This window comes from Varroa jacobsoni, unplaced genomic scaffold (assembly GCF_002532875.2).
Source record: "Varroa jacobsoni isolate VJ856 unplaced genomic scaffold, vjacob_1.0 scaffold_1278, whole genome shotgun sequence".
In the NCBI taxonomy this organism is placed as follows: Eukaryota; Metazoa; Arthropoda; class Arachnida; order Mesostigmata; family Varroidae; genus Varroa; species Varroa jacobsoni.
The window spans coordinates 373,061-395,789 of record NW_019214180.1 but is presented as its reverse complement, the minus strand read 5'-3'; the positions used below and the strand labels follow the sequence as shown (position 1 = coordinate 395,789).

Here is a 22,729-nt window from a genome sequence, read left to right as displayed (position 1 = left end):
ATGTGATACGATGCTTTTAGAATTGAAGTTTTAGAGGAAAGAAAATCCATGTGTAATATAAATATAAAAAAAGCTCAATGAAACATGAAAATAGCATTACTATTGGTTTATTATTGGCATGCTTTGTAAAACAAGTACCCATCGTTTCACTGCAGAAAATTGCACGCAATAATAAATGATAGCCATTGTTCAGTTATATATATACCTTTGTCTTGTCTTCATAAGTTGGTCCTCACTTCTGACTGGTTGAACAACCGCGTTCGTTGCGGCTACCATGTGCCATATCGTGCGCGGCGCACGGATGTTACAATAACTTGCGGAATGATATATGAACGCCTGTTCGTCACCTGTTCGAACAAAGGTTCGTCGTAACAAGAAGTAGCTTAAGCGCATTGGTCCTATGTCAGCAATTGGGACGAAGCTTGCCGCTCAGAAACTTCACGACAGATCAGAGTAAAGAAGGAAGCTCTCGAAATATAATCAGATGTTTGATTTGCTCTCGCCATAACCGAGGTAGCTCATGTAAGCGACCCGGCAAGCAGAATGAGTTGATTCGGTATGTTAACATCAATCGGCGGCCTCCCACGCGGTCGCCGTATTACGAGATCAGTTCTCGAACTTGCTCCGCTTGAAACTTGCCTCGACGCCAACATCGAGCTCCGTCCTGCATGCTTAAGGTAAGACGGACGGGGGGCGGAGGCAAAGTAGCCTCCTTTCGGATTTCGATCTTTAATTCTCAATGCAAAAAAGGCCTCAGGAAAAAGTCGATGAAACCGAAAGAACAGCTCATGCGAGTTGTCCATATTCCAAGAGCGACGGTAGGTATAGCGACTGCTTCAGCAGCAGCAGCCTTGGAGCAATACGCCGCAAAAAAAGAAACTACTTTCGAAGGAAGCTAGAAACGGAAAACTTGTTCGCTAACGTACAGACATACATGTTTATCTCACGCCTCGCCTCGTCGAAGAGCGGGGTGGCGAGAAGCAAGGCAAAATCTAGTTTCGAATTAATAATTTGTCTTGCGGGGGAGCCCAATCTAACGAGAACCCCCTTTTGCCCACCAGCTGTAAATGTGGGTCGGTATAATTCAGATTGTAGACTCGAACATGTACAATTTGCACAAACACGTTTATCGATAGATGATACGGAGCTATATATATTTATAGTGAAGTACCACAGGCATCGTTATAATTTTCTGCTGAAGTTGTACGAAGCATTCAAGATTCATTATTACTTCTCATAGCAACAGCTGACTTCAATCAAGTATAGGTAATATATAGCGAATAAAATAAATAATTATAGTATAGTGTAAAAAAGTATAGTAAATTGTGCCGGAAATGTTTCATATCACGTCTATCTTTTCCTGTTTGACAGGCGATTGTGTACGAAGGTCAGGACAGGAATCCTGAAATGTGTCGGGTGCTTCTGACGCACGAAGTTATGTGCAGGTAGGTACGAGTGACACGCACGCCTCGTGACAAATCCACAAACGACGCCGATACTGCTGAAGAAGCATATACAGATGCAGTACAAAAACGAAATATTCTATAGTCATTAATAATAGATCATGTGCTGCATTTATGTACTTTTATGTTTAAATTTAGAGTAGTTTTAAATTGTTTCAGTCGGTGCTGTGATAAGAAGAGCTGCGGCAACAGAAATGAGACCCCTTCGGACCCCGTTATCATTGACAGGTAAGTGGTAACGTAGTGCCGTCTGACGGAACAGCCTCCAGACTAGGCTGTGCAGGGCATAATACATGTTTGCACGTTGTTTCCTGACAACTCCTTAGGTAACAGAGTGCTTGATGTCCGCAACACCTTTACACTAGAAAAAAAAATAGTTGATTAGTCCTAAAAGCCTAGATACCTTATATACTATTCTATTTTTTTGTAATAATCATGGTGTTGTGGCAACATCGCTAGCGAAACTTTTTCAGCAGCCCGCGGATCAATACGATGGACCATTGTAATTAATCAAGCAGCTTCCCATCTGCATTATAGCAATGCGGCATCTACGGCACTAACATTAGCCCGATTACGTTTTTAATGACCATCAACCTGAAGGATATATTGGCACGAATGCCATATTTGCTTGGAGCTAGCTCATTTTAACCTCATCTTAATCTTCAAGTTATCAGAAGAATGCGAGGAGAACAGAACATCTAGTAGAGGGAGAGCTGGTCTTCTACCATCTTTGCTCACCCACAAGCCCGACTGCAGCCGCTTCGGCCGCCCTAAGTAGGAACAGGACAGTGCTCTCTTTAGAGCATTTCTAAACACCATATATACACACTGACAGCCACTTTGAAAGACGATTGGATAAGTAAGCTTGACTGGGTGTATTTGGGTGTAAATATAGCCTATTTGAAATCGGGTACTGTCGTAATGCGTACTGTCGTCGCGCCTGCCGCCTCTTCAACTGGAAGTCTGTGCTGCCTAGTTCTACCTAGGAAAAGAAGCTGGGAGTGCAACGACTAAGGTAAACTGCCGCCGGTGGGCGGTCAGTCGCGTTCACCGACCGATAATATAGAATACAGCTATGTGTGGCTCAATATAGTTGGCTGGCGCCATTGAGTGCCACTGTTTGTCCAGATAGATTGCATCGTTGGCCGCGGTGGTAGCGGCACCCGTCAGGGACTAAGCTCAGATGGGGCGCGTCGTATGTGTAGGGCCGTTGTATGATGGCCATATGGGACAGGACGACGCGCACTGGCACGCGCACCTTAGCAGGACACGTGGCAACATCTCACACCCACACACATATCAAGTAGTAGTTGGGACGGCGGAAGGCTACAGAAAAGGACGGAGAGGCAAAAGCCGACTAAAAGATAAAGACGAGACGAGGTCTACTGGGGGGAGGGGGGTCAAAGGGGTAGACGAGGAGGCCACACCGCATATGGCAACCTCGCACGTTTGTGATAACCTCGTCACAACTTCACCGTCTCAATTTACCGTCTTGCACAGTCTACGTTATAAACGACGTCGGCTAACTTTTTTAAGTTGGATAGAAGAGACAGTTTGTCGCATAGTTGGTACTGATTATGTTCATATAGCTTCATATTTATAAAGCCTTGAGAAGGCAATGGTGCTATCGTTATATTTTCGATATTATTATACTTCATAACTACTAGTGAATGTAGTAACAGCGAGAAAAGAGTCAAGCAAATTTCATGACATTAGCTGACAATTATACAGATAACTGCTAGGTTCTCTATATGTACAAGCCGTACAGACTTTATCTAGCATTATGCAGGCGGCGACGAAAGGAAAACAGAGGACAGCATGGGACCGGCATTGCCTCCCACTTACAGTTGGAGCTCCCTTAAGGGTATCTTTCAAGTCTGAACAGGCGGATACGGGCCTGCGTGATGTACTTCCATTGAATGTGTCCACGCGTATACTCGTATCTGAGAGCGGGCGAGAGGTTTTGTAGGCTCTGATGAGGCTTCACAACCCTCCCCCTATTTCTGTATATGTATATATGGGCCCCTTCTTGCTCTCTGTCTTTATGTCCTTTCGGGAACAACGTGTTCGCCAGTTAGAAGTAACCCGTTAGTCGCAGGTCGGGTTCGCTCAAGTGTGCCTATCTGTGCGAAGCAGCTTCTACGCTGACTGTCACAGTCTGGACTCCTGCTCGAACGGGCGGTGTACAGACACTGCCTTTCGTTTGCGGAGCCACCTTTGGCCTTGTTCTCTGCCAGGTTATCTTGATTCTCCCTCAATTTTCCTTTTTCCTGCTTTTCTGCCTTGTGTCTGTATTGTCACTACAAATCACAGCATGAAATGTTTTGTTCAAGATAGCCACGTTAACCCACTGGTCCATTGCAAATGTCCTATCCTACTGTTACTACCGAATGGTGTCACGGTATCATCTGGGAAGGATCAATAAAAAAAAATTCACTATGTTGAATGTTGCTAACTTTGCGATGTGACGATTGTTGGGTGGTAGCAAGAACAGCAGTAGCAGCACTTGAAGCGTAACATTGTTCAATAAACTAATGTCGCATCCATTCAGGTTTGGTGTATTTCCGACTAGTACTCTGTACGATGGCCTTGATCACCTCATCATCAGCATTTCCGAACGAGCGATACCTTATCCAAGGCCTTTGCTCTCGACTTCAATGACTGGGTCAGCGACCATCTGTTGGCAAAGCACATATTCCATAATTGCCAAGACTGCTACCGGCTGGCCCTCTTATACAGTGCCTTACCCTACATCCGACCTTCCAAAATTGGGATTTCGGGCACCCGCCATATCCGGTCACGTGACTGAGTTTCCGCCACCTGTGACCCTTATCATTGCATCTAGCCCTCACTCAGTGGTTTCTTACGCCGAATATAAGCAGCCTATGGAGAATTGATTGAATTCTACGACTGCTGAAACTACTTACGATAAAAAAATAGCGCGTATCTGACGAAGCCCCGCAATATTAGGTAAGCCATTAACCAGCTACAGAGTCCATGTAAAACGCCAGTATGCTATGCACACGCGATGCAATGTATTTCAAGCGTTACTACTGACTTGGATCGTCTTCTTGGCTACCATAGCTCTATGGTAATAATTAGTAGCTTGAGACGGAGGCGCCATTAAAAATGTTCTACGTCTTCATTGTTTAAAATAAACACAGTATTTAAACATAACAAAGACGATATTTATTTTTACACAAATAGGTAATAATGAATTTAATCTTGCTGCTGTTGTTGCTTCTGTACGCCGGCATTGAATGCTCAGTTCTGATCACTCGCCAATGTGTTCAGTGCTTCAGATCTGAACCATCAAAACGAATAAGTGGATTTAGCACAGATATCTTCATCATGCTTTCTATTAGCCAGATAATGCCAAGAGAGTTTTTCCGTTGCATTTATCTTGTCGCAATGTCATCTCTGCGTCTCCTGATTAAACACCACCATATGGCCAGCTTCTTACTGGCTACTGATTCAGTTAGGATTCAGCTGCTATTTACGAACAACATATATATATGTCCTACAAGTAGACTCACGCTTACACAGGCTGGGAGTTTTTACCTCTCACCGGCTACACTACGACCTACTGCTTACCCTGATCTTCCCTTACCCTAGACCAGCCGACATCGTCCCTTATACAATACTATATTATAGACTAGGCTAGCAGCATACCCTATGGCGTAGCATTATAATACCAGCAGCAGCAGCGTTGGGCTTCATCAGCAATGCACACAATGAAGCATCATCGTAGCCTTGCAACGGGCTTGCGGCTGCATCCCGGTAAGGCAAAAGGCATAGGCTCAGCAAGCAGGCGCACATAGGGATATCCGTTTGTTCGTCTGCCTTCGAGTGGTCGACCAGGCAAGCCCAGCAGCAAACCCGCGCGCGACTGGTGCAAGTCGCGACCGTTGCCGCGGTAGCCAAACTACTGCTACTCCTCGGCGCGGTGGGTTTGGGAATCTGGCAAATGAACAGGTGGCTAACTGGATGAGTGTCTGTCACCCTCGCACTGAGTCCCTTTCTAGTGCCAACCTTTAAGAGCCCACGGCGTCTCTAGATCCCCCACCTACGATTAGTTGTACTCCAACTGGCGACCGAACGGGCGAAACCCCTCTAGGGTCGCCCACCTATCGGGCTACTCTTCTCCCAGCGTTACTACTCTCGTACTTCTTTGACACAGCGGCGGCGGCGGCCGCCATTGCTCCTCCTGAAAGCAGCCGACAACCAGGTAGGACTAACAGGACGGCCGTAATTGTATTGTATTCATAGAGAAGAATGGTTGGCCAATAATAGTAGCGGCTGGGGATTGACTAGGCCGAGTCTACATTGGGAACGTACTGTATAAGAGGGCCTTCATTTTTTGCGAGTGCCAGAGTACTCCGCTGTGAAGGACTGCGAGAGGAAAGGAAAACGCAGAACAAAGCTAAAGAGAGATGGCGAGATAGGTTGAACAGGGCTGGAGAACGAAGCCGAACCAGAGACTGGGAAAGATTATTTCGGGAGAGCCCTCGCTTGCGGTGTAAGGACCGCGAGCTTGCCTGCCTCTGGCTGCCGGTTCGTTTGCGGCTGAGCGGGCGATCGGCAGCGATGCCAGCGGCCGAAAACATCTCTCGAGACGACCGACAATGACATTGACATTGCAATGTCGGCCTGCTCAATGTAAGTCTTGCGAAAAAGGAACAGATTGCGATTAATTGGATTGAGGTCTGAGGTTGTTGCAATGGCCGCCATCAGCGACGCAAATAGCTAGCAAGCTACAAGTAGTTGCGAGACTGATAGCCACTTGTTCACTCACCCTCAGCGTCTGGAATACGCCATTTGCGTCTGCAGAAGCTATGATCTATAACGAGTGTGTGTGTACACATATATACATACACCCTATAGATAAAGGATCGAAATCGAACGAGTGTTGCTGAAGGAGACATTCACACATATAGTCTATTTGGTGGAAATAGATGAATGCGCCGACAGACGGACAAATATCCATCGTTGTTGCTCGCTTCGTTTATCTTTGTCTTCTCCGCATTCTCATCGTAATAAATCGGAGTGGGGTCGTTAGCGAATTAGGTGAGAAATGAGAAAAGGGGGCAGTTTGATGTCCAATTTTTTCTTTTCCTTCATATGCTCGTTCCCTTGATTGGCCTGATTCACTTGAGATCGCTTCAAACAGTTGCAAAAACAAGCTCAGTCACGATTTCGAGCCCACATTACATGTATATGTTCAGTTATTTTAGCCTGTTAAGATTCTGTATATAGTTGGCAATGAACGCTTCAACTTTACTTCAGACAAAAAGACATAACAACTGCGAATATTTTCAATTCTGAAAAATATAATTAGCTGTATTTAAGTGTAACGTAAATGCATTGAGGGAAACCGTTATCATGAAAGATACTAGCTGGGCACCCAAATGGTTGAGGTACGAACTAACGCTACACTCGAATTGACTTAAGTACGATAGTGGGGCGTAAAGATATATCGTTTCCGTATACTACTACTCCAAACTGTACACTATACACTTATGTGATGGCTTCTAGCGGGAAGATCGGAGATGCTGAAGGCAGACCCAACGACCCTTGACGGCGTTAACATTAGAAGACCCCCCTCCGCCTCCATCAAAGATTCGCACCTCATCGAGCTTTGGTCACCATCCGAACATCGCTGAACGACGTGATTCCTCCACGTTGAACCATCTTCACAGGAGAATTTGCCTACGCCAAGCAATACAGTGCGTCGCCATAGCGTCTGTACCGTAGAAATACCTTTCCAAGTTAATTCTTCTTGCTTATCGATTGCAAGTACTGACCGGCATCAATCTAATTTCTTCCCCGGGATGTAACGCTAGTTATGCGTATTCTATAGACTCAGAGGTTCATTGATTGGGTGAATGGAACATACAAGCGTTTCTTTATTTTCGATATGACGCCTTCGTGATTTGGCGTTGGGTATCGCGCTGTAGTCCGGCTACCTATTGTGGTTTAACATGTATATGTATTTTTTACATACGTGACAACCTGTTTGCTTTTTCTCATCGCGATCAGCCACACGATGTAGCTAGTTAGTTCTATAAGCTTGAACCGCGACCTAAATTAACAGTGCCCACAAGACACAAAAGAGTTCCCAAAAGCAACGCGCTCGATGCCGACAAGCCGCTGGAGACAGCTGAGGCAATAGGAATATAGCAGATTGTGCTGCCATCGCTGAGCGACTCGTGTAGCCGAACAGCTTTCGCCCAAAGGCCAGAGAGACCCAGGCTCTTTAACGGGCAATAAAGTCATCGAGATCCACTTCACACAGGCCTCAGTTACATACACTTCAGGACCAACCGTGTGAGTTTACCGACTTTTCAGACTCCTTCCACCAACTACCAGGCTATCCCGTGTCCTATATATGTACTTATACTACTTGTAGTGTGTAGTACGAAGCATTAAATATGCCGGTAGCAGTCGTTCATTTACACCGCGAATGAGTAGCAAGTTAGTCAGTTGGAAGTAGCATCCAGCGCTATTTTACCGTTCGAAAAGGGAATACATGCTACTACTGCCTTTCTGCGGTGTGTCATTGAAACATTGCTCGCGACATCGGCACCCCCATCGGCACTGAAGCTCTGTCTCCGACGTTAGCCAGCCTCGGTAGCGGCAAGTACTTCGGTTCCTCAGAATTGAGCTTCGCACACAGAAGTTGAAAGTGATCTTGAATGAAGTACTACTATTCGGGCGGAACTGAATGGCCCTTGAGAGTATTTCACCGTTAGCGATAACCTCGTCCATTCACAAATGACACTCTTTATGAGAGCTACACGTTCGATTCTTGAACATAATAGACAGACTTCCGTTTTCTTTCTCTGCTAGCTTTAGCTGTTGTTACGCACGAAAAAATTACCGGCACTTACTAACAGTATTTTTGTGGTTTTTACCAGTGCTATAGTAAAAATCGCACCATGGAACATCGTTTCAAACGGTTCGCTGTTTCGGCAATCTGACTGAACTATTTCATAGCTTATTAGGTCGATTAGGTAGATAAATGGTGACTGTCGTGCTGTTCTCAGCCTTTGAGTTACTCGAATCGAATACTCTGTAAGAACGTGACAAAATGATGCGTAACAATAATGACGACAAATCATGACCGCAGTTAGCGCCTACCCGTTAGAAGTTTTCCCTCACATAGACACACATGTACGGATGGCAAAGACAAGGTGTTAAGCACCATTCTTACAAAGGCCACTCCATTGAGTTAGGCCATGGCAAAGGAGGTGCCAGAGGAAAAACATCTGGTAACGGTTAAGCCCTCGTCGAGGCAATCTGTCTCGGTCCGTGCAGTCTTTCAGCCGCCCCGGTGCGATAACGACGTCGGCTACAGAATCAGCAGACGCGGCAGCTACGGAAGGGATCAGACTAGCACAAAGCCAAGACGACGGAAAAATCCCTCGCTATAAAAATCACGCCCTCCATTTTATTAGGACGAGAAGCAGTAAGTGGTGGGATAGGGCAGATCTTCCTATCCTGTACAAATAAACAATTTACTCTCAATTGAACTATGAAATACCATTAATTACATTGCTATTATTGTCTATTGTGTAATGGTATTTTGATTAAAAGCTACCGGGAAAGTTAAACCTTAATGATAAACGTTACGCAACTTATTAAATTAAGTAACTTATCTTAATATCTCTCCAATTTAAGATTTTTACAAGGCATACCAAATTTATGTTACAGGTGAGCGACAAAATACCAAAAAAATCTATCACTAAAGTTTGTGTTTTCTTTTTGGTTGATTACACACAAGAAAATCTAGGCTGTAGCAGCTGTGGTATTGTATTAATGTGTACCTGCCGATTTGTACCGATAGGTCGATCTTGCGACAAAAAAGAGAGATTAGCAAAACATCGACAAGTCACAATTCTAACCGCTGGATGCCGGCGTTAGACGGGATAGACTGCGATGCACAGGACCAAAGAACTCATGGCAGCCTTCGTTGCCCCTCCCCCTGCCCTTTTCAAGTTTCCCTGCTACTGATGATGTCTTAACACCCTCAGACATCCAATTCTCCTCATTTAAGCCCATGAGCCGCTTGAGCCCTCCCGCATCTCAGGCTTTCTGATTGTCGTGCAGGTGCTACCAGTTCGAAGGATACAGCGGAGGTAGTATACTAAAAAAGGTCGCGAGTTCACCATCGTTGACATACGCGCTTCGAGCTGTAATACTTAATATAATGGTCAGCTAGTCACACGCCACTTTACATTTCGATTTTACAACAATAATCATTTCTATGTCGATACTTTTTACGTGCACAAGGATATCACTCTTGAGACGACGAGTGCATGACGGGAGAGGGCCGGCGTGTGGATAATTATAAGTTGTTTAGATTAGTTAAGTAGCAATGGCTGAGCGTTCCATTGGGATTCTCAAGCAATATGGTGGAGGACAGACTGAGAATCAGCCGGAATGTCTGCCGGTCCACAGTCTCCTACATCTCTGATATCTTCTCCTGCTCTTTTTGGCTGGCTGAAGTAATCCTCTTATGGTAAGGCAAGATGCAGGTCGGATCTTCGCGCAGCGTGGTTCCTTTCACATTTTTGCCTCTCTTTCTCGTTCTCCCCCCATTTCGCCCCCTATTTCGTACTTCGTTCACTTAGCTGGTAGAGCAAATTAGAAGACAGACGGACGTACTAAGAAACCGGTGTTGGCCTGCTTGCCTGCTCGTGTCCTAGCCTTCTCATGTTCGTAGCATTCTATAGCTACTGGCTACTTTTGCGGATGTTGCCCAGCATGCCTGCCCCGTTTTCTCCTACCCGAGTTTTTCCTTATTCGTAATAGTCTGCCTGTGTCTATTTGTTCGTGTGTACGCGCCAGTGACAAGTTCATATAAAGGGCCAGAACAGGCGCGGCGCGAGTCTGGGGGTCGATTAGGGGCGGGGGTATGGTCAAGCAACACGAATGTGGAGGACAACGAAACGACGAGGGGAGAATACCTAGAGACGCTGGCTTTTTTCGAGAAAGAGCCGTTATGGCTTACGACGCCGCGACCGATCCAATTTCTTGGTCAACCATCACAACCGCCAGACCGAATCCAAACATCGTAAGCAACAGAAGATAGAAGAAATCGCATCATCACCATTGTGAGCAGGCGGCATGAGTAGCAATAATATCGAACTTCGTCTTTTCCTTTGTCTTCATCTTTCAGATCGTGTCCAGGTCTTTGCCAGTTGATTAACTGCTATGCTGCTATTACTAGTCAAAAGATGCAGTGGCGTTGTAACGAAGCTAAGGGCAGCGACGTTACCAACTTTTTTAGTCTTCGCCTGATCAAGATATTGACTACCCCTAATCTAGGCAATGACTATGGTCACAATAACGTAACCGTTGGCCCCTGACAGAAGTGCGAATTTATGAAAACAATGAAACTGATAAAAACGAGTTGACGAAAATAAATTCCAGCCACGTGTAGCGAACGGTCTTCCACAGTAGATGGATACAATGGACGACCTCAAAAGCCTACTAGCCGAAAGCTGATGCGGTAGCAGCTGGGGAAAGGTGTTTTTTGCGAAAAAAAAAAACAGCTAGAAAATTGTTTCTTGTAGGTCCGATTCCAGTATAACGTGATTTCCGATGTTGGACAAAACCTAGCGAGGTACATCTTGCCACAAACGATGTTAGCAATTTTAGGCTTCAGACTACGGACGCAAAAGTGCGATAATGCAACGCAAAGGTTTTCGGTAGTCGCTCACCTGTTCAGACCGTATGATTGCTATTGTATTGCCAAGGCGCCTATTGGCAAGGTGCGAACGCGACTAGATGCTTGGGGGCCTTTATCGCGCCCCGCCGTCGCTTGCTATTGGCTAGGTGGTTATCTGCGGGATGAAGATATACAAGTGTAGCTGTCCATCAAATGAACTTCTCGGGTTTCTCTTAGCTCTAGTGCTTTTGGAACCGCCATTCAGCCAGGCTTTTCCCCAGCTTTACCACCTTCCCACTTTCTTTGGGCCAGTTACACTGCCCATAGCCACAAGCAGGTCTGTACATATATACGGCAAGTTTGGCCAACGGCCTCAAGCTTCTCAGGTTTCCATGGAATATCGAATATGACGTAGCACCAAGCGTACAACTGCCGTATAGGCCTGTCGATGGTCAGACAGTTCATCTTCATCGAGGCCATCATCAGCATGCCCTCCTCGTTACTACCAACTGCATCAACCGCATCGTGTTCGAACGAGATCGTATGATTGGCTTCGCTCGATGTTGGTTCCCGGACTGCCTCTATGGATCACCGCAGCACGTATCTTATCTATATTGGGAAGGAGAACGAACTCAGTCGATGCTAAACACTGGCCAATGGATACGGATGGCTGTTGTAGGAGTATCCTTCGTTTGCTTCGTCACCTCACCTAGCGGATACTATACGCGCGAGTTGAGTTACGCGATGATGATGCTGCTGCTACCACTTGCACGGTCACTGTATTCCCGGAATCGAAATTAGCTTCAAGCATCGCACTGCGAGCAGCCGAGGACCATTACCCCCCAAGCCATTTTGCTTCCAGGTCAGAGGACGGGGGTGCCTGACGCATCTACTAGCAAAGGAAAAATTCCAAACTGGCAACACCGGTCCCTTAGTCTTTTCTATCTAAGCGCTAACGCTTTATAGTACTCTATTGAAACTGAGAGTGAACCAGCCAACGCTGTGACAAAGCTGGTAATTCTGGGTAAGGCAGACATTTGGAGAAGGGTCGTATCGCTGTAGTAGGTTTCGGCCTGTAGGGTGTTCGATAGTGTTTAGCGTCAGACCATGATATCTGCCCGCAAGGCGAAGAAAGTAGGGCGCAACGAGCCTTTTTGGAGCAACTCTGATGTGAAAAAGAGCACATATAGCCCGCTATATTGGGGAGCGACCGAAGACTTACGGGCGTCGGATAGAAGGGTAGAGAGCCATCTTGGCAAAGGACGGGAGAGCAAATGGCTGAACCTAGCAGCGAGTACCGAGTAAGGACTCAACTTGAACGCCTCCCGAGGCCGTGTGACAATCGCTGCCATTGCTGGTGGTGCTGCAGTTACAGGCACCAGCTTACGCTTTCCCCTTTCGAAAAGTATAGAACAAAAGACAGTCTATTCGTCGTAGCCAGTTCATATTGTACCACAGCAGCAGAATCCGTCCTCTGCGAATACTGACGCCCAGCCGCTTACTGCCTACCATCTGCCGAACATGGAAAGCCAGTCGGGCTTGGCATAAAGCTCTGGGGGAGACCAAAGGGGTAACCCTTAGGCAACACCCAACTAGCCAGCAGAAGAAATCAGAGACACCTAATCGGCAGTCAGGAGACACGAACTCTGCTATGAACAAGTCGCAGGTTCTTATGATTCTATAGAGACGCTACAGTTTTCCTATAGGAACGTTCCTTAAAGGACGAAAAAAAAGAAGGATCGATAGGGGATAAGGAAACGAGGCAGAACAAAATGAAATCTATGCTTCAGCTGGAAGCAAATTTAAGGCGAAAGGAAATTCGGTCCACCGTATTGTCGTCGTATCTCTTCCATTGGGTCTATTGCAGGATAGCAGCATGATAAGGTGAGAGTGCTTTGGTATTAGCTAGGAATGACAGAGTTATTACAACTCTAAAAATGCCTGCGGTTGGCCAACCGTTGTTCGGTCCTGGTGATGCTGATTTTGTCCGCAGATCCCAGCGTCGACCACGACCAGTTTGTGCGGTACTATCAATGGAAGTGTGCCTCGTGGCTTGGTTTTGGTGTTCGCTCGGTCGGTCGGTCTGTATAAAAGCGCTTATCTTGAGTACACACAAGAGGCCAAATAATGCTTGCTGATATCTGACAGAGCGGGCTAGGGCCGGCAGTGGCTATGGAGAAGCGACCAGCGGCCAGTCGGTCTCAAAGTTCGCAGGCTTTGGAGCGGGTCGTGCCCAGCATTTCATCGCCAGCGGTCCTCTGTTCTCCTACACTAGTTCCCCTTCAACATGAGAGAAACTTGGCACTGCTCACCAACTGCGGCCAACTGCTCCCTGCCCTCTGACGTACCTCTCATCGGAAGCGGCCGGCGTTCGTACCGGCCAACTCGACTAGTCTCGTCTTTTTCCGGGATGTACAAAGTCCGTTTGGAATTTCGATACATAGGTTTGCAAGCTTGTACCACGTTACGGCGGCGCCATCTATCATTTCTCATAAACAGGTGAGATGCGTTGGTAAATCTCGTTCAAACGCCTCTTTTACGCCAGTAGTAGTTAAGAAGCTCATTATTATCGGAGGTGGACCGAGTCCATTGGCAGTCGTCGAAATGATGATGCTCATATGTGGTAACAGTAGATTTCACAACAATACCAAGGCGAGTTGCGAGATGAAAAAGCACCTTTTGCCGCGTCTGTTAACACGCTCTAAGTGAAATGCCCATGCTAGTACAATCCCTCTAACTCTCGTGACCATACCTTATAACTTGCTTTAAGGAAAAAAAAACAAGCTCTCCCTTCAAGTTGATACTCCTGCATTAAGTCATAACTTCCACGTCTTCTTACAATTATTTTTGGCAAAAAACTGTCGAAATGCCAGTAACTAAAGATGATCCAGCGCTTCTGCTGTCCGTCTTTAAGTGTCGTGCCTATCTATACATCTAGCGATCTATCTATGAACCTATAACGTCCATGACACAAATCATAAACTTCTCGCTACCAGTTCCTGAAAGTAGTTGGCAGGAGTCAACACCTCGCACAGCGGCGCCCTTAGCCGATTTGTTGAAAGGATAAGATCAGTCCAATGCTGCTGCAAACGCCGGCCATTGGCCTCATCGAGACCCTGTGTGGAGCAGGTGCACAGAATGCCAACGACTGACCACCGGCAGTGCTAGCTAGACCTCTGCCACTCTTACCTTAGTCCTGTCATTCGTATATGCTACAAACCTAGCTTAATTTTATTCCTCTAGCCCCGCTTAGCGAGAAGGAGTGAGCTCCGTTTAATTCTTCTCTCACGCTCATAATGTTCATAGATGAACTTACATAGACTTCAGCTGGCCTACGATACGATGGTCTTACTATGTCGGAGCAACTTCATCCTGATGCAAGCAGATCGGGTAGCCGTAATACTGAGGCGTACAAAAAGTACACAGTGGAATACTTGTAAGAGCAGGAGATCGTCCATGCTATATTTTCCTTCTGTATATGTGGAGCATTTGGATGGTCATCGACATTAGGATAGCACGAATAGTTCTACCTGTTGCGGGTCTGTTGTCGTTTGACGATTCAAATCTTGATCGGTAGCCGCACTCGTGCACAATACGATAGTGCGCAATCTACGTAAATACTTGCTTGGTACCTGGTACTTTTAATCTCTATAGTTTGATCGAACGTCTCCGGTTGTTCGATTTTGTGCCGCTATAACGGGCCATTTCTTGAGGAGATCAAAAGATGGTCTCCCTATACGTTTCCAAAGTGGAGTTGATTCGTTCCACTTGACAGGCGGGGTGAGCACCGACAAAAGCTGGTGGCAGTAATGATGCTGCTATTCGCTCTCACATAGAAAATATAATTTGAGAGTTTAGATAGTGGACAATGACATTCGGCACTCTCCGAGTTTTCACAGCGCATCTGTGATTATACGCACGAATGTGTGCAGAAACCGGGTTTTAGCAGTACTACGAACAGCATACATAACTGACATATGTTAAGATGTTCAGCCATCATTCTGTTGATTGATTTGCCTTACGCGAATATACATAAAAGGATATCTTCAGAAGCACGATGCTTCCGTTGTTTCGTCGATAGATGTACGATAATCCCTTTGTTCCTAGGTGAAGATCATTGCTTTCGTTTAATAGTATATATTAGCTATGCTCACAGATTTGTGCATAATTAAGTGACCAACTATTAAATGATACGTAGTAGACCAAAAGTGGACCAATTCAAATGCCCTATTTACCACTCAATCATTTAACATTTCTCGCTTTGTTCGAGTGAACTTCGTAAGTGGCCCCCATCTAAAGTTTCAGTTTATTTGATTTTTTTCCGCATATATTATCCTTCGAATCTGCCTCGTCTTCCCCATAAGCTTCTGTTATAATTATCTCGTGGCCTTTCGCCCCCGATGACACCAGTCTTTCCCGCGCAAATGACTTCCCGGTAGGCTAGTTGGCCGATCCAGGATCTGTCGAGGCTTTTGCACAGCGCCACTTTGCAATGACATCGGCATGCTTAGCTCAGACTAACGTCTATTGCTTCCGATAACGGAACTATTCAACTGAGCATACCAACAACGACGGCAGCTACCAGCTTCGCTCATATACTGGTGGGAACTGATTCCAACGCACGATAGAGTGGCCTACACGCTTGATAACGCCCGGTATACCCAGATCGGTGGGCACGGGCAACACGGAAGAGTGGAGATTAGATTAAGAGCGATCAGAGCATTGAGCGAAGGAATCTTCGTCTTCGCGCATCAGAAGTCACCTAGCGAGAAAGAGTGCAATGAAGGTGGGGCGTGAAATGCAATTATTTGAACTAACTCGAGCGGACTTTAGCCATCTTGCACGCTCGACAGAGTGAATGTGACGACCCGATGTCCATTTTCGTCTCTGCGGTGGTGCATGCATCTTCGAGTTTCCCATCGAGGTGGAAGAAACGACATGAGATAGCGCCAGCCACAGCTCTGAGGTTCAAAAGGCCTCCCTCAATGTGCGCTTCACCTCTCCATCCCCGCCTCTATCAGCTAGGTGAGCAATCTTTATCTGTCGTGATGAGATAGACTGATAAGACATGCTTGGCTGAGACCGCTAGATGCTGATTGAATTTACCAACTTGTAGATTTAGTAAAAATCTTGAAAGAAAAGGTGAGGATGATGAACGCGCATGGGAAATCTGTACTCTAGTGAGACAAGACAAGGAGTTCGTGAAGCAGTTTCGCCCTGCTAGGAAGAGAGACTCGTAGGTAGCGAAGGATAGCAACGATTAGTTAGCTGATAACTCTTGCGAAGATGCTCATGAACGAAATTTTCCATTTTTGAAAATACTAGCATTTACTATGTCTGACACGTAAGCGGCCTCATTTCTGTAGCTCAAGGGATCGAAATGTATGAGGCCATGTCTATAACGATTCTTTTAGATCTAAGCTAGGTCATTGTCAAGATCGCAATGTTTACCTTTCAGTTCTTTAAGTAATAATAATAACAATATTTACCATTGTTATACTTACTATTATAAGACTTAATAAGGTCTTATACCGACATGTAAAGAGCCGGACTTAAATAAAAACCTAAATAACACTGTACAATATAAAAAACAAGATTTTTTACATGCAGAAAAAACTAACCTGCACTCTCATACATATAAGCTATTTACACACGATAATGTCATCTGCGTACATTGTATAAATGTCTTCATGATCAGTCAGCTATTTTTATACAACGATTTGTTTCTCATAGAAATTAAGTAGATAAATTTGACTATCCTTTCGATTTCGTTAAATACACAGTATGTGTGTGTAAGCTAGGCGTGCATACGCACTTGACTCTGTCGCACGAGGCACGGAAATACGGCCAATAGTGGCTGACGTAGCGGCGAACGGATATCTTTTAGTAGGAGCCGTAGCTATGCCAGTTACCGGCAGGTTCATATAGCACAAACGACTACTAGGGCATGCTAGGTACGACCTCAACTTGCTACCTAGCACCATCTCTATTCGTTCCCTATGAGGAGGGATCCGCAGCAGCACTAGCTTGTGAGGTTGACGATGGTGATATGTGTAGATCCCCCAACGTGTGTTGTGTGGCTGGCTGTGTCTGTATGCGCGAACTGCATTCGTTGTTATGCGAATTCACGGGCTCAGGGGACCACGTCGTGGCGAGTGCCACCCCCAGCGAACACCCTTGCTGGACAAAACGCCTTCGTGAGAGCGCGTACTCCCTTGGCTCATTCGTGTTCCCTATTGGAGACTACGACTGCTATCTACTCTTCCATGCCACGCGTGCACACACACAAATACACGCCTATGCTTGTTTCTGTTGCTTCATTGATGCGACGGCACCACCGCTCCCGCTGGCAGTACGAACCAGTCGTATAGCCAAATTCAGCTACCGAACTGCCGAATTCACTCCAGCAGCAGTAGTAATATCAATAGTTCAGCTTCGCTATACACCATGTGCTGTCGTTGCCGCTTCCGTATATAGAAACAGGTGAACGCAGCTGCTATTGTCGGCCTCAGCTTAACGGCCGTTGACAGCTCCGGTGGTTAGGAGCTGATTCGCAGGGTCAGCCAATGAGCTCAACAAGCCCCCTATCGATTACGTAAGGCTCCCTAACACCTACGCGAACTCCCTCGCCATAGACTTACATAGATCTAGTCGCGGCAGCTTGCCAACGTTTTGGGCCCAACGGGTGGCTACTTTCAGTTTAATTGTTTGATCATCGCGCTGCGACCGGCATCGCGATTGCGGTCCATTTCAGCTTTATACCCCCCCCCCCCCCTGTTAAGTAGCAATGGCGAATTAGGATATCTAAGCACGAGCGAAACCACAGGTTTAGGTAAAAGGGGATAGAAACTTGAAATGGGAAACAGTCGAACGAACGCCCAACACGCGGTCGGTTATTTCGCGTTGTCGCCGCCGTTGACGTTTCTCGCCCGTGGGGGGCCTGAGGCTGAGGAACAGCCGAGATGCTCATCGACTCGAATAGGGTGCACGCTTAGCGGCGATCAGATCCAAAAGCGTTAGAACCTGCCCGCGTATACGAAAGGCACAAACCCACATTTCAACCAGGCACAGCGATAGTACTATTTGTACGCGATTTTTTTAATATTGTTTTTTTGTTGGCGTTCACTATTGATAGAGCAACGACACGACGGTATAGTCTAACGACAACAATGACACAGACGACATGCATGCCGATCCAGCAGGTTTGAGGCTTCGGCAAACCTTTATTCAGGCATAGTTAGCAGCCTGCAATAGGTGGTAGGAGGTGCACTTTGTTTGTGTGCAGTTTGTTTGAGTCTTGTTATGTCCCGTAGCAGCACGGTTTGAATGCTGTCACTTGCCCCTATCGTGCAGTCATTATCAAAGGACGGGGTCACTTGGCGTAGTGAATATTTTCAGGTTGAAGTCAGGTTCATTTTTGACAACACGTATTGCTATCGGCTCAACTGAATGAGGGTGGACGACATCAGGTGATGAGCCAAACTCCGTGAGACCTCTCTTCTACGGTAGCATTCGAATCCCATTGTTGAGCATCATCGTGTTACACCTCCATCTGCTTCTATTCTCGATAGAATATAATACATACATAATATACCTATTCCATATCGCGAGTAACGCTAATGGCTGGATACTATTGTTAAAGATATCAGTTAAATAATAACAACGTCATAAAGTTAATTAATTTACCTCACTTTTTTTTTTACCTGCATAAACATCTATAATGCGAACGTTTATTATTTTTCTACTTTAAGTCGTGAACAGTGTCTTTCCGACGTCGTCGTAGTCGGTGCAATTACGTGGACCCAGCTTCAAGTACAGCCTTTTAAACGTGATACGAGTATGTCTATTGAACTTTTCCGATGCTGTGGAATTGACGCTCTGTAGCAATGGCTGCTCGTACTACTCAATATGGCAGCACATGGATGCGATAACGTGCTAGCATTAGGCTGAGAGAAGCCAGCCACGTACACATTCAGTTGAAATAGAACCAACACGAGTTGTTGAAATCCGCTCGATATTGAGATAAATGGGACTGAATACGCGAAGAAGCCCCGAGAACAGGTTACCCCACGGTAGTAGGGTGCCATGGGGTAGGTTAGGGGGAAAGCACGCGCGACGGCGAATGAAAATACTCAGAAATATCTGCAATCGTCGACTGCCGACGGGGAACAAACGAACTGCGAGCAAAAAGCCAAACAAAAACAGAACAGAATATACCTATATGGGGCGAGCAACCCCGCACACGACACTTTACAATGATGTTGTACGAATTGGCGACCAGCGTCGAATGGCCGGATTGACTGAAGCACTGAATTTATTGGTCCAGCACTGGTTGGTAAGCCAGCAAAGTTCACCTGGCTAGATACTTTCCTCCCAGCCCTAATATATCTAAGAACTGCGACTTACGGAGTTGAGTTTAAGTTTCCCGCCGTATCTGCCTCCACAGGGAGACCTGCAAGGAAAGATGTAACCGGAGAGGACAGCAGGCCGGCAATCTATTTTGACCTTGCTCGGTACCACCCTTGTCACTTACGTCTATAATTAAATGACGTATTTATTGAGGTGCTTAGAAATTTCAATTTACTTATATGGTTTGCTACCATCATATAAATAATCATACGAACTAGCTGAGTGTCAATGAGAGAAATTGCGAATGTAATTTTACCGAGATTAGCTAGAAAAAGAACCGTTGGCTTATATATATAGGGTTATATAGTTCTACAAGTAGGACTATATAAGAACACATGTGATTATATATATGTGTCTGTCGCTGAACCGCTGTGGATCGGGCAGAGTTGGCAACATATCTTGGTTCCTAATATAAAAAATTGTGCCATTCTAAGAAGGGGCGAACCGCCATTCTGAAAAGGACTGAATTTCCTCTGCTTGATTTTGATTTCAGTCTCCGCTACTCGATCAGCGTAGGATGGCAATTATCACCTCAATTAACTTTCTTTACCTGAACGCCCTGTCGTTTGCTATATGCTAAAGGAGGTTACGCCTGCGTGTGCGTGCCAGCCGTGCGTATATGGGTAGGTGCGATTGAAGGTGCTCTGGTCTGAAGCAGTCATTCCAAGTATCAACTTGTGTTTGATTTCCGTTGGCTAGGAAACAAAACGAGAAGCCGGCCTCACAGGCTGCGAAGCTACTTTGCATCACAATGATCTCACTTCACCGATCTTCCTTATGTCCTGATCTGAGTTCATGGCCGGCGGCAAACCGTCTTGAATTGGTCTGCGTGTGTGCCGGTCGATCTGACCCCCATTTACACTTGCTGTACAATGTACTTAGGTGAAACTTCTGCCGCACCACAACAACCCCGGATCAATCAGGACTGCAAGAATGGAAATTTCTTCTTCGTCGATTTGTTACATTTATTTAAGTTCTTGGCGTAGCTCACATTGAGATAGGATAAACATGGTGTCGTAAGTGTAGTTAAAGACTTTAAGGCCTGCCCTGAATAGGATAAGCGTGACGTCATGATGACGTACGACGTCACGCTTAGTGGCAGATAAGCGAAATAAACATTGTCTGATGTCGCCTCTTCCTCCCCTGATTAACTAATTAACCGTTATACAACCACTGCAATGTAACTGCAGTGTTATGGTGTCCATATGTAGCGTTGCATGTTGCAATTCTGTTATATGCCACTTATGTAAAAAGGCCTACGTGTTTTCTATTTTCTGTTTCTGTCTCCTTTGTGGCAGATACTACCGTACATCGAGAGGTTGACAACCATAGGTTCTTCAGCTGTAAAACGGGTAGCCAGTGTCAATAGCTGCTTCATGCGCGACAGGAATGCTACCGTTTCTAAACGAATAAAGTCAAAGAACTCTAAGATGCGCAAGGTCGACAGGAAAACAGACAGCGACAACTGCCTTTTTTTCTGCTGGCTCGCGTTAAAGCATGACGTTACACGATGACTACATCGTGTAATGTCACGTAAGGTCGCGTGAATCATACTCTTTTCATATATATATATATATATATATATTAATTTGGCTTATGCGGACATGCGCAGCGCGTCAGTAGCAAAGAGAGAAAAGAATTAATGTGTCAACTGATTCTGTTGACAAACAACCAGACCTACCTTTATAAATGCTATAAATCAATTTTTCCCTGGAAAGAAAAAGACGGGAGTCATCTTCCAGACTGTGTTACTGTCTACAGTGGGGCAAATCGGGACGGGGTCTATAGAAAAGAGATGAGACCCATGAGAGACGATTAAAACATGCCCAATCGGTATCAGCTCATACATCGGGTGGCAGCTGACGCAACAGGAAAAAATGACACCAAAGCCGATAGTACTAATCGTACGTTTGGTGCAGCCCCAACGGGAATGTTGACTTAATTCTTAAATCGAGAAAGGAACACTCAAACCCTACTCATGACCACAACAAAGACAATGCCGAAAACATTGCTTCATTATACTATTTTCCCCATCGAATCACAAGGGAATTTTTTTTTTCCAACCAACTGCAGTATCAGGCAAGCGGAAAAATAATTCATGGACGGGTCTACAAAGTTGAGGTCATTCACCAATCAAGTCAATAGGTATCGCAGTGGCAAGGTCTTTACCTATCTTGTGCACTCGTGAAGCTTTCCAAATCGGCTGACGGTAACGAGAAAGATCTTTCTGTGCCACGAGTCATAGGAAATATGACTGTGTGAATGTGATGTTTTCATAGAGCCATACCAATCTATTGCATTAAACATTGCGTCGTACATGCCTTTCGATTTTGTTTACGTTACGTGCAACCAATACAATGGTAATCACCGATGTATGATAATGCCACAGGCCGATAACCCTGCTAGCACAGCCTGAACACAATGACTAGGACTTCGCAAACGACAAATGAGCAAACACAATGTGAGAGATTATCACTATTATTGTGACTCTATTCTCCCGGCCGCAGTTTTCCTTGCCGCTTTTAAATCAATGATTGATCGTAACAATCACCTTTCATGTAGCAATCGTTTTTGTACAGGTCTAGTCCCTTCGTTAATCCCTAATTTCCCCCAGCTGGGGTTCGTCGTTCGGAAACTGTCTCATATAAATTAGAAGACAGTGTGTTCCTCCAAGGAAAGGAGGCTCGGCCTAATTAATTACGATCAACCTTGCCAGGGGATTTAGGGAGCGCTTCGCATACCTATATTATCTCGATGTTTGATAGAATAGCTCCAAGACGTATAGGAAGAACTATGTGCGCAAATGTATGAAATTAAATTGCCTCTTCTATATAGATTAAGTCTTCATCTTTTGAGTCGTATAACGGTTTTGCTTTCGGCAATCGGCCGTCTCTACCTAGCGTCAAGTAGACGGCCACGCACGCTCCCGAATGCTTATTGGGTGTAGTAACAATAATTTGTTTACCCTACACTTTTTCTTAATTCTAAATATTTTGTCATTTTGCAATTTTTTTTGCATGTTGCTATTTTTATATATAATATGTACATGTAACAATATGTACATACAAATATGTACAAAAATTATGCGACAGTCTCAAGCTCCTTCATAAATCAGCGCTTACCTATTACTTCTGTCCTAACTGAGCCGCGTACAACTACTACTTTTTCCCCACTATGTGCACTT

At 45.5% G+C, this 22,729-nt stretch overlaps 1 protein-coding gene across 2 annotated transcripts in view; it reads left to right on the top strand.

Moving 5' to 3' along the window:
• The window catches only part of kn (EBF transcription factor knot), a 107,285-nt gene that overhangs the window by 40,206 nt on the left and 44,350 nt on the right, over nucleotides 1-22,729 (top strand). For both annotated transcript variants that reach the window (XR_015314166.1, XM_022847321.2), the window contains exons 6-7: nucleotides 1,372-1,445; nucleotides 1,623-1,691. Coding sequence is in view for 1 of the 2 variants with exons in the window: in XM_022847321.2 (XP_022703056.1) it covers nucleotides 1,372-1,445; nucleotides 1,623-1,691 (143 nt within the window). In the remaining variant the exon portion in view is untranslated. The remainder of the gene's footprint in view (nucleotides 1-1,371; nucleotides 1,446-1,622; nucleotides 1,692-22,729) is intronic.